This window comes from Chelonoidis abingdonii, chromosome 7 (genome assembly GCF_003597395.2).
Source record: "Chelonoidis abingdonii isolate Lonesome George chromosome 7, CheloAbing_2.0, whole genome shotgun sequence".
Lineage (NCBI taxonomy): Eukaryota > Metazoa > Chordata > Testudines > Testudinidae > Chelonoidis > Chelonoidis abingdonii.
The window spans coordinates 38607047-38623146 of NC_133775.1; the positions used below are offsets into that span (position 1 = coordinate 38607047).

General features: G+C 39.3%; 1 protein-coding gene across 14 annotated transcripts in view; it reads right to left on the reverse strand.

Moving 5' to 3' along the window:
- FRRS1 (ferric chelate reductase 1) overlaps nt 1-15296 on the reverse strand; it is a 28993-nt gene extending 13697 nt beyond the window's left edge. For 2 of the 14 annotated variants that reach the window (XM_075067820.1, XM_075067821.1), the window contains exons 1-7: nt 15119-15158; nt 5227-5365; nt 4505-4700; nt 4045-4181; nt 3385-3479; nt 2020-2170; nt 445-624 (exon numbers count right to left, since the gene is read on the reverse strand). In XM_075067820.1, the coding sequence (XP_074923921.1) occupies nt 445-624; nt 2020-2170; nt 3385-3479; nt 4045-4181; nt 4505-4700; nt 5227-5229 (762 nt within the window). In that variant the 5' untranslated portion in view covers nt 5230-5365; nt 15119-15158. The other 12 variants (XM_075067815.1, XM_075067814.1, XM_075067819.1 and 9 more) reach the window with 12 other exon arrangements.
- Nucleotides 15297-16100: the final 804 nt, after the last annotated feature.

A 16100-nucleotide genomic window follows, 5' to 3' on the forward strand; every position in this document is an offset into this window, starting at 1 on the left:
CCACAAGTACTCCTGTTCTTTCTCCTAGTAGCATTTCAGTTTCTCCTGAAGGGATCTCATCTGATTACTACTCAGGCTCAGGTCTATTTAATTTATAAAATCTGATGGACGTGCAGCTGAGAATGGTGGGGCTACACCAGTCTTCATTCTCAAACAGGGCCGCCCAGGGGTGGGGGGAGCAACTGGGACAACTTGCCCCAGGCCCCGCAAGGGCCCTCCCATGAGAGTTTTTCAGGGCCCCTGGAGCGGGGTCCTTCACTTGCTCCAGGGACCCCGGAAAACTCTCGGCAGCAATTCGGGGGTGTGGGCCCCCCCGCCATCAAAGACCCCAGACCCCCTGAATCCTCTGGGTGGCCTGATGCTCAATATCTTGACTAAGAATTATTTGTGTATTTTGTTGCGCTACTTGGATGGCATAGGAAATACTGTAAAAGCGATACTCACCATCCACTGGTCATGAGATAATGCAAAGGCTATATATCCTTCACTAGGACCACTCATTTCAATAAGTACCGAGTAGTTACTTTGTTTGAAGGACAGAAAGAAACAATAGGCAGCCCCAGGATTACATTTTGGAGGATTCCTTATGCAGAACTTTGTAATTCCACAGCTGGAGGCATTAAACTGGACGGACAAGTAGAAAATTAAAGTTAACAAAACAAGCTGGTCATTCTCCACCCCACATACAATTAAAATTATTATAGCCCCAACTAATATAGAAGTGAAGATTTACACAGAAAATACATAGAGAAACCCCTCTTCTCCCTCTCCCCCCCCCCACCCCACATAGCCAATTACTTACTTACCAGGATTAGAATTCACTGTCATGGTACTTATTAAATTGTGAGCTTTGAATTCACCAATCAGTTTAAATGAAAGAGTTTGACATCACAGTGGTAACAAGGCTATAATTTGGAAGTGTATTACAATCCCCTCCTGTTCAAGGACATTTCTTCTGTTTAATAAAGTAAGTTATTAACTCAAGTAAAATGTTTCTATATACTTTTCAGGCTTCCTGGGGTCTCACTTTTCCTAGACTATTCCAAGTCATTAACAGCCCCATAGTGCTTAAGTTATTAGAAAGATGCTCCTGTGGATTCTTACAAACTCAAAATAACACATTCTAGGGGAGAAAATAAAAGTGTCTATTTTTTTCCTGAATGGTTAGTTAAAAGCCCACCAAGAAAAGTTAAGCTGCACAAATGCCCAATACATAGCATTGAACTTTAGGAGTACTTTAAATACTATAAATTCAGAACAAGCATGCTCAAGATAGCAATAAGTGGAAAAGAAGTCATATTGCTATACCTAGCCATGTTAAAATGACAAAACTGTTGCCCAACTAGTGTGGCAACTTTAATTAAAACTTCAAGAACGAGTAATGGAAGTCCAAACAAAGAAAAACCCATATGAACAAGCAGTTATAAATTAAGCCTTCCCACTCGTATATAGAAATCTACTTTGTTCCTGCCCACCCACACCCTCACTTTATTAAATTTGAGTTTTAATCTATACAGAACAGGTCAGCATGGCTCTTTATTCATGAAGCATAACATGACTCCCCAGATGAGCTTAGGTATTTGTCTTTTCACCTTCTTACTAAATGGTGCTTGAACCGAGTTTCCTTCCCCCACTCCTCTTCTCTCAACATCTCAATAGTTAATAATCTGATAGAGACACATGGTGGGTGAGGTAATATCTTGTATTGAACTAACTTCTGTTGGCAAGAAAAAGACAAGTTGAGACAAAAAGAGAGAATTGGTCCAATATAAGATATTACCTCACCCACCTTGTCTCGCTAATATCCTGGGACTAACCTGACTAGAACAACACTGCATACAATAACCTGATAGGTCATTTCTTGTCTTCCACCTTCTGTCAACACAGTGGCTAAGAAAGCCATAACTGCAGCCCTACTTGGGAAAACTCCTATTGAAACCAGGCATAAGAACTGAATCCAGGCATAAGAACTGAATAAAGCTTGCAGAATTTAGCTCATAATAGAGAAATAATACCTACTGATGTTGTTAGATGGAAAACTGGCTGTGAAGTTGGTAGACTCTCTGGTGTAATACTTGTAGGTGTCGTCAAAGGTGGTGCATTAGGTTGGGAAATGATGGGACCAGGAATCTTCACCCAAAAGATTTTATATTTCTCTACAACTGTGGCTCTGAAGGGAGGGAAGGAAACCACACAAATACTGAGTACCTCGAGGGGTAAGTACTAAATGAATTACTAAATAATGCTTTACAAAAAAGGAGAGAGAAACTCCTTTATTTAGCTGGACCAAAAAGAAAACATACTTGTCATATTGTATCATACAACTACTCTCCAAACTTGGCATCTACACAGGTACCTGATGGCTTTGTTTTTTTGGGGGGCGGGGGAGGGAGTATGGGGGGAGAACCTTCCAGCTAGAAGGATCCACCACACAGCAGATCAAGCTTCAGAAATGGATTCAAGGCAGTCACTTCTCAGCTGCCTGCTGCATAATTTGCAGCATCACAGAAGGGTGGCATTTAATTTCTGTTTCAAAACATACAAGTGTCACTGCTCATACCATACATTTGGGGTCCAGATTTTAAAGTCATATAACGGTAGAGCACGTGTGCAGTTTTGATTAGGAATTAAACTAAAATTCACACATCACAAAAATATTTCTATCACTACATTTGTAAACCACCCCTTGCCAAGAGAGAGGGAAAATCCTAAGCAGTAGGCCAGTGTCAGCCAGTAACATGCCTTGCAACCTTCCCACTTCAGAAGAGGAGAGAATGTTGATGATTTTCTCTCCCCCTTTTCCGCCCCTCCCCACCAATTCAGGATTGTAACTTTATTTGGGAAATGCATAAAAAAAAAAAAAACAAAAAAAAAAAACACACAACACCTTCTGCCTTGATATTCTCTTCCACAAGGTTCTGTATTAAGATTGCTTTTTGTTGTTGCTTCCAGATGCGGTAATTGAGCACAGACGCCAAAGTTAACCAAGCTAAATAAGGGAACATCAAATATGCTGCTTTCTTGTTGACATGGTACCAGGTGACAGGTGTAGCTGTTGCTGCACCACTCGTGAGTAGGAGATTGACCAACCCCCATCCTATTTTGTGAGCTCTGAAGAATATGGGAGTCCATGCCCAGTTTAATGCCAGCTGCCCTGCATAGAGCCCAAGCTGAACCACTGAGTCTTCACTGAAGCCTCCCAGCTCCTTCCATAGGCAGCAGAGCCAGTTCTTGAGCAGGAGTTGGTGTGGACAGAAAAGGGAGGAAACAACCATTTCCCCCAGAGACATTTCCTGGGTGCTCGTCAACATTTCTGACAGACACACTATATATTCACCTAGTGTGGATTTCTAATAAAGTAGCTCCAATATTGTGTTTACTTACAGAAATTGTACATGTTCTGGTACATCTGTGGGAGCAACCCAATAAGCCTCTACATTGGTCTTTTTTGATTTACTTGTGTGACTGACAGCAGAATTCTGAAAGAGATATCCAGAATCAGAGTATATATTACAAACTATGTACATATAGCAACACTCCTATGGTTATTCTACAAGGCAACACAATGGTGCACCAGAGAGGCAGTTAAACTGAGTCCTGAACAAGCCCACAGACCCATCCCACCTTCCACTGATTTCAATGGAAAGCCTCCATACTAACTTCAGTGGGAAATCAGTCGAGTACCATGAAAGGGAATCAGTGATAACCTGGCTGTGGCAATGATAAATGTCTGCAATATATGGTGTATGGAGTGCTGTGTTTTTCTACTTAATATTAACACACTAAGACTTATAGTCTACTTGCTGTGTGAAGAGCCAGTTGGCACTAACCATTTCACATTAGTGGAAGCTGGAGACTTTGGCCAGAGCTAACTGCAGAGAGCCACACCTCCATCTGCAAGTTACTGCCCAACCGTGTTGAGCTGCCTGCCTAAACAGAACTAGAAGGGCTAAAAAGCTTAGGCCATATCTACACTGGGGATTTTAGCTATTGGTGTAGCTATACCAATGCATCTTAGTTCCTGTTTGAAACCACACACCATACCTTTACAAGTCCACATGTCAGAAGCTGAGAAATCCTTTCTTCACCTAGCATAAAAGAGCCAACTGCAGGGCCAGCCAAATTCTCTGCATTCCGGGCTTGTATGAAAAATCCTTCAAAAACTGGACCAGATAAACTAACTAAAATAAGTGGGGGAGGAGAAGAAAGGCAAGATGTTTCCAATGTCATCTGTAAAGGTGGAAGTGAACAAATATGCTTCCCCTGGCCCCGGAATCCCATGCCTTAGCAATGGCCACTGTTTAACATTATTTTAGAGGGTAATTGCACTGACTTGGATGAACACTCATGAGCATCACCAGGACATTTCAACTTTCTCAGGATGGGGTTATCAATGGTTCCTTTAACCAGGTAACCACAAAGAATCTACAGAAGATGAGTGAGGCAAGACAAAGCATTTTTTGACCACTATAGTTTTCCGCAACTGCAATTGTGAACACAATACCTTTTATATGGTTCCCTGGTCTAAATTTGGTCTCATTCACTGATATAGTGTGCTCAGGGGATGGCTGTGGAGAATGTCCATGGGAAGGCATCATACTACTGCAGGCCTCTCTTACTTTTCCATTTGGATAACCAGCCGCAGGAACAGAAAGAAAGCCAAATATCCAAAGAACAAAAGCCAGTACAGCAGGCTCCATCTGAAGAAGTTAAAGTCACACATTATTAACCAGCATTGTAAATGCTATGCTGTTTATAGAGTAGGAACACTAATGTTGGTCTTTAGTAGACATGATTAAATTTAAAAAAAAAAAAAAAAAAAAAAAAAAATCTATATGTTTGCAAACATCTTTGCTTGTGAAGGCACCAGGTTCAAGAATCATAGCAAACTGGAGTATCCAGGCAATTGCCAGGCATTCGTGAGATAGTTTATAGACACCAAACATTTGAACAAATAATCATTCATACTAAAATTTGTTCAAGAACTCCTGTGGTTGTGGCAGATCATCCAGTCATGTGGTACTGTTTGTCCTCTCTGACCAGATTTGTGCTGTGGACAGGCTGCCATTTAAAGCAAGGTCTATGTTTATTTTCTCCTTTTAAAATAGCCCTTTCACAACTTTCAGAAGAGTCTTTTCTATCTTTCTGCTGATATTCATGGGTCTTCTCAACAGTGGAGAGAAGATAGGACCATGAGCAATAGCCCCCAAACACGAGTGGGCTCACCATTTGCTCCTTCTATGTTCATATACTTGAAGTGAGTATACTTGGCACTTATTACACGGTATAGGACACTCCTCACTTTCCTTTTATATTTCAAATGCTTCACAAGACACTAACATTTTCACGTATGTAAATATCATCCCTGTTTTACAGATGGGGAAACAGAGGAAGAGAGATTATGTGACATGATCAAGGCTGCAAAGAATATTCGTCCTGTGATTATAACTCAGGAATTCCTGCTTCCCAGTCTCATGCTCAGCCCATACTACAATCTTCAGTTGCAGTCTTCAGTCTGTCCTAGAAGAGATAAATCAGCCTCAAACAGGGACTTGACCCAAAACTGGCATTACACCCTTTCTCATCTGACCACTCCAGTCAGATGACACCCACCAGTTACTTGGGGACTTATGCAGCTTCAGAATCCACCTAATAAAATACAAATGCAAAGGATCATAGTATTGAGGAACAAAAGCCTATGACAAGTCCAGATGTTTATTAATCAGAGTGACAAAAGTCCAAATCTACATCATGCAGCACTGATGGTGAACCAGTCACATAGTATATATATTCCTTTTTACATGACTAAAGATTCCCCAGTGACAAGATCTTCCCCAGCGATAATGGCCAAGTAGTGGAAAACATTTCTTCAAAGTCAGATTAAACAAACTATTACTGTGACATCCTAAAAATAAATAAAAAAATCAAGCTACTGTTTCAAAAGTACAAAAAGTTAGTGACTAGAACTAAACTTTGATCTTATGCTCTAGTAAAATATTTGTCTGTTTATTAATTTTGGGGAAAAAACCCTGTATTCCATTAGCTACAGACAGGTGGCTGGAATTCTCCCCCAAAGGATCAGCTTTTGAATTTGAACAGAGTAGTTCTGGACTTTTTCTTTTCCCCCCACCTTTCATCATAAAGAAACAAATATTGATGCAAAGAACCTTGATCTATTAGGACTGAAGATCATGACGAAGGGCAATGTAGATCTCACAGCAGAGGTTTAAAAAGAAGGAAAATTTACTTTGTTCTGTCACAATGGAGAGTGTGGCAGAAAGAAAGGCAGGTCTGGCTTTTAAAGTTACATTTATGTGCAGTCGGATCTTCTATGGGGATGGCGTTGCTAGTCTGCATGTTAAGCAGAACATTGTAAATAAAGTTTTCAATTATGAGGAAATTTTTCAAAATAAGAATACATTTGATACTGATTTTGCCTCATTCTCGTGTTTCCTTGCATTATGGTACTGTTACATGAACATTATTTGTATACACAACAATACGTTCTGTACTTAGAGGTATAAGACAGACATTTGATATTATGCACAATATTGTTCCAAGACAGATGCTAAGGATGGCAGCATTATTTCAGGACGTACTCATTAAATGGTGCCTGGGGTTTTGACATGTACTTGGTGCATCTTTAACACATGATTAAAAGAACTTGTTTCTAATATGGTCAAACAAAATGGTAAGAAAGACTCTTGAAATCTTCACCCCCCGCTGAGACATCAAGGTTGAAAGATTACCAGAGAACAGAGTTCCCCCATTCAATTGTGTAGGAGAGACATATCCATGTCAGAAATATACTAATGTGAGGTCCAAAGATCTGCTTTCTGAGGAAGTACAATCTATTTTACACAAATAGATTAGAAAAACCAAGTTATGTGCTTAGGAAGCTTCCTATGGATGTAAAGATAACACAGGCACAGCACCATTTCTCAGATAAGCTGAGCCCTGACCTCTGATAAAAAGAGAAACCAGAAAGGCTACAAGGACAGAGTAACCATTTACTCACTCTAGAACAGGGGTTCTCAAACTTCTTTGCACCACAACCCGCTTCTGACAACAAAAGTTATTACATGACCCCCAGGACTGGGGACTGAAGCCTGAGCCCAGGTGCGGGTGGCCCAAAGATGAAGCCCAGGGCTGAAACTGAAGCCCAAGTCCTGCCACCCAGAGCTGACGCCCCTGGGCTTTGACCGCAGGCAGTGAGGTTTGGGCTTTGGCTTCAGCTCTGGGCCCTAGCAAGTCTAAGACCAGCCCTGGTGACCCCATTAAAACAGGGTCATGACCTACTTTGAGGTTCTGACCCACAGTTTTAGAACCGTTGCTCTAGAAGCATGTAATAGTAGCTCTTTTCCCAGAGAGTCTGGATGCAATTGTACAAAACAATGAAGGATTTGTGCTTCTACATAAAGTCAGCAAACAGCTCTTATGTTCAGTAAATTTGAGAAAAATCTAGGTCTTCAGAATGATTATATTCCAGGGACTTCTAGAACAACCCCCCCCCCCCCCAAAGCAAAACCATTGCTTTCCCTAAGAACACTGAGACACAAGACAGGCTAGTAGACAAACTCACTGTGTCATTGAAAAAACAGCAAAGAGTCCTGTGGCACCTTATAGACTAACAGACATACTGGAGCATGAGCTTTCCTGGGTGAATACCCACTTCGTGTCATCGATTACTTCTAGGGAGCTGATTTCCAAGCTTATTGATGATAAATTAAAATACATTTGGTGAGCTCCTCATAGTCCCCAATCAAGCATGTCTCAAAAATCCATCACAAGTCTCAATCACCACCAGAGTTCTGCACTGGAGGAGCAGAGCAGTACATAGTTCTTGAATACCGTATCTTCTAAGTTGCATTGGATTTTTGGTGTAAAGAAAGTTTGCATAGTCCTTGTTAAGATCACAGTATGCTGGCTCAGGACATGAGCTCGTAGTAACAGAAGCTATAACAAGCTTCAACATGTTGACAGTTACCAAGAGATAAGACTTGCATGTGATAAGGTGATAACAAAACAATGTTAGGGTTCCAGTTTAAATAGTAGATGTGGTACAGATTAAAAAGAAAAATAAAAAAAAGAGAAGCCAAGGTTATTCTTCTTCAAACTGAATTGATAACAATGCTACTTTTTCCCCATAAAGATAAAAATGGCTTTGCAGAGGGGAGAGAAAAGAGGGAGATGTGAAACAATTGTTATGCCAAACAGTAATTTAAAATGGGAGATGGGGTGGGGAGACATTTACAAAGGGATAAATTAGTTTCTGCTAGGTATCCCAACTTGCCTACTAAAATGTAATCCTACTTAAAAAAAAAAAACCACACCACACACACGCAGCTGAGTTTCCTAAGAAAGTCCCTTACTTTCTTTGAGTTAAGATTCTTTTACAGCATAACATTTTTCTCAGAGTTCTTCTCCCAGTAACAGGAAGTTATTCTCTGAAAAAACTCAGTTCCTTCTAGTGCATGTATATACAGCAGTATTTTGAATCTTTTGGAGATTCACTTTCTGTGGAATGTCAGAGGGAAGAGGAATTTGGCACTGAAGAGAAGCCAATTTTTGTAAGAGATAAGTCCAACCAAATACCTCAGATTTAAAGTTGCCCAAATTCTCTGACAGGAGTTCAGTGTTTGAAACCCAGTCCAAAGCAGAATGTCATGCCAGACACCATTCCACATAGTAGTAACGCCCCAAACCTAAACATCTTGAAGTTTGTGAGTTAAAGCGTAGAGCCAAAGATCATTCTCACCTCTGATCTGTTGTATATCTTACCTTCCTTAAGGGAATATTAAAAAAAAAAACAAACAAAAAAACACACACACACACACACACACACACACACACAAGGAAAGACTATCAAAGAGCTGACTTCAAATGTACCTATGCTGAGGCTTTATTGTGAGACTTGTTTGCCGTTAAGTCCATAGCAGTAACAACTGTGAGACAGAACACTTCACAGCTTTGTGAATATGACACCATTAACCACACATTAACTCAAAGCCATGATGTAAAAATTGAATATATATCATCAGTAGGTCAGGACGGTGTGATATTCAGAGTTTCAAGGGAATTAGCTAATTAACTTACTGAACCAGTAATAATTGCTTCAGAAAAGTCACCATAAATGATGATAGAAGTACCATAAGATCTCTATAATTCAAATAATGTGTTGAAATCGAGAGTGGTAAGATAACAACCTGGCAAATCTATGTCAATCTTTGCTAAAATTATGGAACATTTGTATTCACTCAATACAGCCAAAGTCTCTGAACCCTTTCACATATAACATCTTAGTGGAATCTAGAATAGCTACCCTTCCCTCCCTAAAATTACAGGGCTACTTTTTCTGATAATTACAGTTCTCCAGTCAGTAGCATAGATTTGCTTTATCATCATAGGCAATTTCCAAAACATGAAGTCATTCATGTTATTTGCTAAAAATGAGCAATCATCACAGAAGAAAGGGGAAAAAAAACAAACAAAAAAAAAAACAAAACACACCACTCTTAACCAACACATTAAGATTATTGCTATACTTGCCTAGTAGGTAAACAAATTCAAATGTCAGTCTGTCCAAAAGGTATTAAAGTTGAAATAAGCGTATGCACAATACACTGCAGAGCTTAAAAGATGCATTTTTCCAGGGTAGCAATGAGATATACTTACTGTAAAGTAAGGAGGAAAATTAGGAAAAAAACCTGTTCCTAATCACGGTGCTTTGAAAACACACTGGAAAAATTAGACTTCACGTACATCCCATTTTTTGATCAGGCTCTTCTGAGGTAAAAATGCACATATATCATATCTGAATTATTTTCTTTGAATACCACATTGTTGTCGTTTATGTTTAAAATTCACCATGAAAGAGAAGAGGAGTTTGAAAAATTTTAAACATGCCTCCTTCCCCCAACCTGTATTAAATAATTTGGAAGTGATCACAGTTATAAATGTCTTATAATTCAGAAAAAAAAAAAAAAAAATTTAATTAAATTCCCCCCCCCCCCCCAACAGTATGGCTTACTAAATTATTTCCAGCTCAAAAGCAGTGAATTGATTTTTGTCAGCTGATCACCTAAGAAAAGCTCAATCAGAAGGTCACATGCAATCCAAGACTCTAGATAAGATTTAATAGCATTTAACTGGAAAAAAGACTAGCCCTTAAGCTACAAATAAAACTGAAGGCTACCCACAAATGACTGGTTTTATACCCAATGTGAAGCAAAAAGCAGTTAGCTACGCTGGTGCCATACGTGAAGAATCCATAGTGATCTTTTAACAGGAACACACTCATTAAAAGACAGCAGTTCTTGTGATACTGGATAATTAATATTCTCTAGCGTTTATATTAACTGTAGAGCCATCTATATACAGTTTGAAATGGAAAGACATCATGGAGTTTAAGGTTTTGTTCACAGGTTAACCAAACTGCACCACCCAACAACAAACTGCAGTAAATCACGAGAAGAAAGTCAAACTGTTTTACCCTTTTTTATTTTTAAAGGGTCCAAAAGTATTTTCAAAGTCCAGAAGTATTTTTTATGACCTTATGACATAGTTGTCCTATATGGTGTGAGAGCTGGCAGACCTTAATGTCAGCAGATAGTTATAATATGATTAACTCTAACAACGTATTCTAGCACAGTAGATCAAACTGTTACAGGATTTATACCTTTATTTACAGTGGTTACTTGGGAAATGCTTCAGAACTTGTCAGTTAGACAGGGACTTTTGTATGTTCATTATGTACTTTGTAACTCATTTCTATGCAATACACTACTCATTTTCCACCCTCTCAGAGAGAACTGGTAATCCACTAGCTTCAAAATACACTGATCTGAATAAATCCCCACTTGCAGAAGTGTTATACAACAATGCTTCAAACACTGAGCTATAAAAAGCACTGAATACGGAACTGTCCACAGAGTCCTAATTATGCAATGTTCAGTATATTATGATGATATTTGACAGTGCCTGCTTCCTGTCTCTGCTGCCAGTCCTAATTCAGGAGGGACTGACTCTCTCTGGAAATGAACATAGTTTAGTTTCCAAGTCCATTTCATCCTTAGCTTCTTCATGATCAGACTAACCCAATTAACAGTTAATGCCAGCTCTGGTGCTAGCATTTGTGGTGTAAACACTTGTTTAGTTTGAACAGGGCCATGACTGTAAAACAAGTTTTAGAGAGGTCACCTAAACAGACAACAGCTGATAGGTAACTTGTAATCAGCAATGGCCCCAGCTGGAGTTGAATTGGAATCTTCAGTCTATTCCCGGAGCCATTTGTTACCCAATGCCTTCCATTTTAAGAAGTCTCCCACAGGATAGGCAAGCTTTTCAGGGCTCAAGCAGGAGCCTTCTGTGCTGGAGGCACCCAGATCTGACTCCTGCACTGGGCACAACCCATGCAAATAGGGTAAACATGTTGGTAGGCCAGCAAGGATTGCCTAAAAACCCAAATATTGTTCCAAGGAAGCTAGTGATTTCAGGTGAGGAACGGATATTTTGGTTCTAAATAAGATCTGGATTTCCAGTCAGGTCTTCTGGGCACCTGGAAGAGACACTCCTGAAGGACTGGTAAACTGAAGTCCCTCCCTCTTCAGCTTGTCTGAACTAAGGGAAACAGTTGTGCTTATTTAGATATGTAATAGAGTAGAGCAAGAGTACCTCTCTACCTGTAACCACTAACTGATGGAGTTTAGAGAGGTCATTTTGACCTCAGAAGAGAGACAGGAGAGTCTGTCCACAAAAGCTGTTATGATCAATAAGCCAGATTGTTTATCCCCATTTTAAGAATTGAAGTATCTAGCACTGGCTAAATCCTTTGGAGGGACAGATTGGAAAATAAGAGATTCTGCTTTCACGGACTACAATGACCTTCGCATCAAGCTGTTAGTAGATGTGGGACAGTGAGAACTGAAAGATACTGGATTTGACTTCAGCTATTATCAGGACAATGTATGGTATGAGAATTTTTAAGCTTTGGATTCTGTGCAGATCACAAGTTGTAAAATAAAACAAACCCCAGAAAAAATCTGTTTTAAAAAAATGAAAATGGATTCCTGCTGAATGTTCCCAGCTGTGCCAACATTCCCTCTCCATCCTGCCACACTCAAGCATCATATTGCATTTTTAGAGGGACAATATTCAACATTAATGGGCTAAAAAGATGCACCCATACTTCATCCATCACACACATTTTTCTAGAAGACTAAAGGTTGTAAGAAGAAGATTAGATTCCCGGGGCCTAATCATTCCTTTTCCCACCTGACGTGTGTACAGAAACTACCCCTAGATGAGAGGCTCACACTAGGTAAGCACGTGGCTTTGTAGCACCAGCACCATCCCACCTCCCAGGACATCACGGAGGGTTCTCTGCAAGATCAACAATCTGCAGCTGAAGAGAAAAAGTCAGCTGGACCCATGGAGAATTTGCAGAAAAAGCAGCAAAGCCTCAGTCTGTGCTATCTTCCATGCCAAACCCCTACACGTGGGGGAGTGTTCCTAACAGAGGGCCCTGAAGCAACTGCCAAGGAAGCTCTGAGAGCATGGCCTCATTCAGGCCATACTGCCAGGGATTCAGAGAGGGAACAGAATGCCAGTGCATAACCACTGGGCCTCTATACCAGAGGCCCCGGCATCCAGCAGGTCCCACGAGCAACATGAGGGGGTGTGGAGGGAAAAATCAACAGCTAGTTCCACTGGGGTGATGGCAGACCTCACCCCTTCCCCAAATTGAACAGTCTAGGTTCACACACTCCATCCCAGAGGAATTTCTTCAAAAGAGGGAGATTGAGCATCTGAATTAGAAACTGGGTGACCTACTGTTCAGATTCTGCATGCATTTCTGTGCATATCACACTATACCATATTTTCACTATCCTCACAAGGCACCAGGGGGCAAAGAGCCCTGCTGTCTGAGCTCCAAGTTCCTGAGTAATACAAAAAGGAGGGTTGTGGTCACTTCTGATTCCCTGCCAGCTCTAAAGAACAGAGCAGTCACAGAGAGCAGAAAGACAGAACTGTTTGCATACTCAGGTCAGCAATAAACTCAGCACCCTCTGCTAGTAAGTCACTTGGAACTTGGAACTTAGAGACTAAGATATAGGAAGTCTGACATATTTCACCATCTCGGGGAAAGAAAAAGTATTTCAAAAATTTCTTTTATAATAGAGGAAGGAGGTTATATTTTAGTCCTATCATCCTGAGCAGTATACTATCTGTTTTAAATCAGAAGCTCTCTGTATTCAGTCCACATTCTCTGTTAGCTTGCAAGAGACAAATATATATTTCAATGCAAGAGCAGGAATAATCAGACCAATTCAAGTCTGAACAAAGGAAAAATTGGGTTTCATTTGCTTTTTGCAGTGTAGGACATATTACAATGTTTTCTATTTCAGTTAACATTAAAGCTGCATACACAGAAGTGTCTTTTTAGGGAGGTCTACACTATGAGGTTAAGTTGACCTAAGTTATGCAATTTCAGCTATGTGAATAATGTAGCTTAGGTCGACTTATCACTGTGTCAATAGGAGAAACTGTCCTGTCAATTTACCTTACATTACTCTCCTGTTGACTCCGCTGGAACAAGAAATCTATGGTCAATTTAGCAGGTGATCACTAGACCCACTAAATGAACTTCCAGTGGATCAATCACCGCAGAATCATTCCACAGTAAGTGTAGACATACTGTTAGAGGTATAAAAGCCACACAAGTGAGCAAAGTGCATAAGCTTTAAAATAAAGAAACCTGACATTGTCATTTTTAAATTAACCTTCCAATTTCAACCCACAAACATTTCACACATACATTATGTAATATAGGAAATTGTACACAGGTGAACAAGGAGCTAATCTTGCAATTTGTCACACATTGGCAGACTGCTGAGCTAATACAGGATCAGAGCCTTTTTTTTTTTTTTTTTTTTTAAGCACATACATGTTTTTCTGCTACAAATCAGGAAGATTCTTTAACAATTTGTTCCTGAAAATACATTTTTGCCTTGTGATTTCATACAATAATTTCTGATTATAATACACACTTTGCTTTGTGCCAGGTAAAATTCATATTTTTTTTAAAAAATTAAAAGGGGGATAATAGCAACCTAAACAAATATAAACCGTACTTCTTTCAGAACATATTCCACTGAACAGGTATAGAAGTGGAAGAGTAGAGAAGAAAGTTCTCTTTTTTTCTTAGCCAGTTTACTTTGGTCACTTTTAACACTATGCAAGATTGGGGCTTGCAGCAAACATTTATGCACATGCTTAAAGTTAAAGTTACACATAGGTTTAGAATACGTGCAAGAGTGGAGTCAGCTTTCCCACCTTTGGCTCCAATCCTGCAGCCAGTTAATCGGGTCCACTTGTGTAGGTTGAGTTACAAGATCAGGGCCTTTGGATAGTTTCCCCCAGCCCCGCAGGAATAGAGATTTCTTTAAAGAAAAAGAATTGTAAAGCACTAAGAGGCAAATGTATTTTTTTAAAAGTCAAAATTGTTTCAATATAAAGTAGGCTGAAATTTAGTTTAACAGTATCTCTTAATATCTCAAACTTACAGCAACAAACATGCTTGCTAAATAATTAGACCTCTTTGAAGTCTTCCATGAAAGACATTATATAAACATTTTTATTATTATAAAACACTAAATACACAGCATTTTCATTTATTTGATAACTGTTAGAAACATAGCTTTCTCTTTGCACATATGCTGTCTTAAGAAATTTAGACTTTATTATGATATAGACAATACTGGAAGTGAATGGCATTAAAATAGTTAAGCTTTTGATTGAACACAAGTTCTGGACTTCCAGAAATACTTTATATCTATATAAAGTTTAAAATAAGAGTTCTCTCTGCAGACACCAAATTATAATAATTGAATTTTGCTATACATATCTACAGTTCTCTATAGTACAGGGAACACAGAAACTGAGATTCCTCCCCCCACCCCCAATCAACATACATTTTTTAAAAATTCTATTTACAGTTATTACTTACTAATCACAGGAAAGCAATCATTAACTTTACACCTGACCTACACAATCACAACAGTTCTTGAACCAGACTATAGGACACCTGTTCTTTACTTGCTACATACACCTTACTCACTATAAAGCAGTCACTTCTCCCAGTACCACAAACACTCTTAAAACTAGTATTTTGGCTACCAAGAGAATCTTAACATCATGCTTACCTTATCAAATCATGCAGACTACTCTAGCCACACTTCCTGCTTTCTGACAAGTTGTAACATACTTCAACAGGGGGGTGGAGCCAACCAGCTTTTTAATCAGAAGGGAACAGGCCCTAGGAAAAGCTGGTTAAAGCAAGCAGGAGGCTAGAAAGAAAAGGAAAAAATAGTAATACTTTAAATTAACTTTTAGAAATACCTGTCGTAATAAATTGTCATAAACATTTACCACACCACATATAAAGTCTGCTTTACTTCCCTTTACCCTGATGAATGACTAATGAAAAATACATGGTATTTTACTCACTCAAGGGGGAGGGGGGAGGGGAACACTCTTCTTAGGCAAATAGGCAAGAAGAATTTTGCCAGGCTGCAACAATTAATGCATATAGTTATACACACACTTAACTTCACTACTGGAGGTAGCCCATTGATTTCAATGGGACCATTCAGAGTAGTAAAGTTAAACAAATGCATGTTTGTAGAATTGAGAACTAAGGCCCAGATCCTCGCAGGTATTAATTAATGCCTAACTCCCATTGAAATCAATCTGGGGATCTGAAAGTTAAAGTCCTAATCGTATAATGAGCTCTAGACAAGCAGACTTATTTCCATGGACAGCTGAATTAATTTCTGAGGGGCTTGATGTGTGCATATGTGTCTGCCTGCATGTTCATTTTGGGATTGGGTCCTAAAAGATCAAATTCATTTTTCATTAATACGCCTTTTTCATTTTAATTTTCATTAATAATAATATGTGTTCAAGCAAATTGCAGGGATATCCTTAAAACTTATAGAAGCAGGAGAGCTATATTTTCCTCCAAATGAAAACATTTGAAGATATTTTAGAATAATTTATTGGTGGGGGCACTGTTTCTAGTAATTGTTAATTTGTAAATA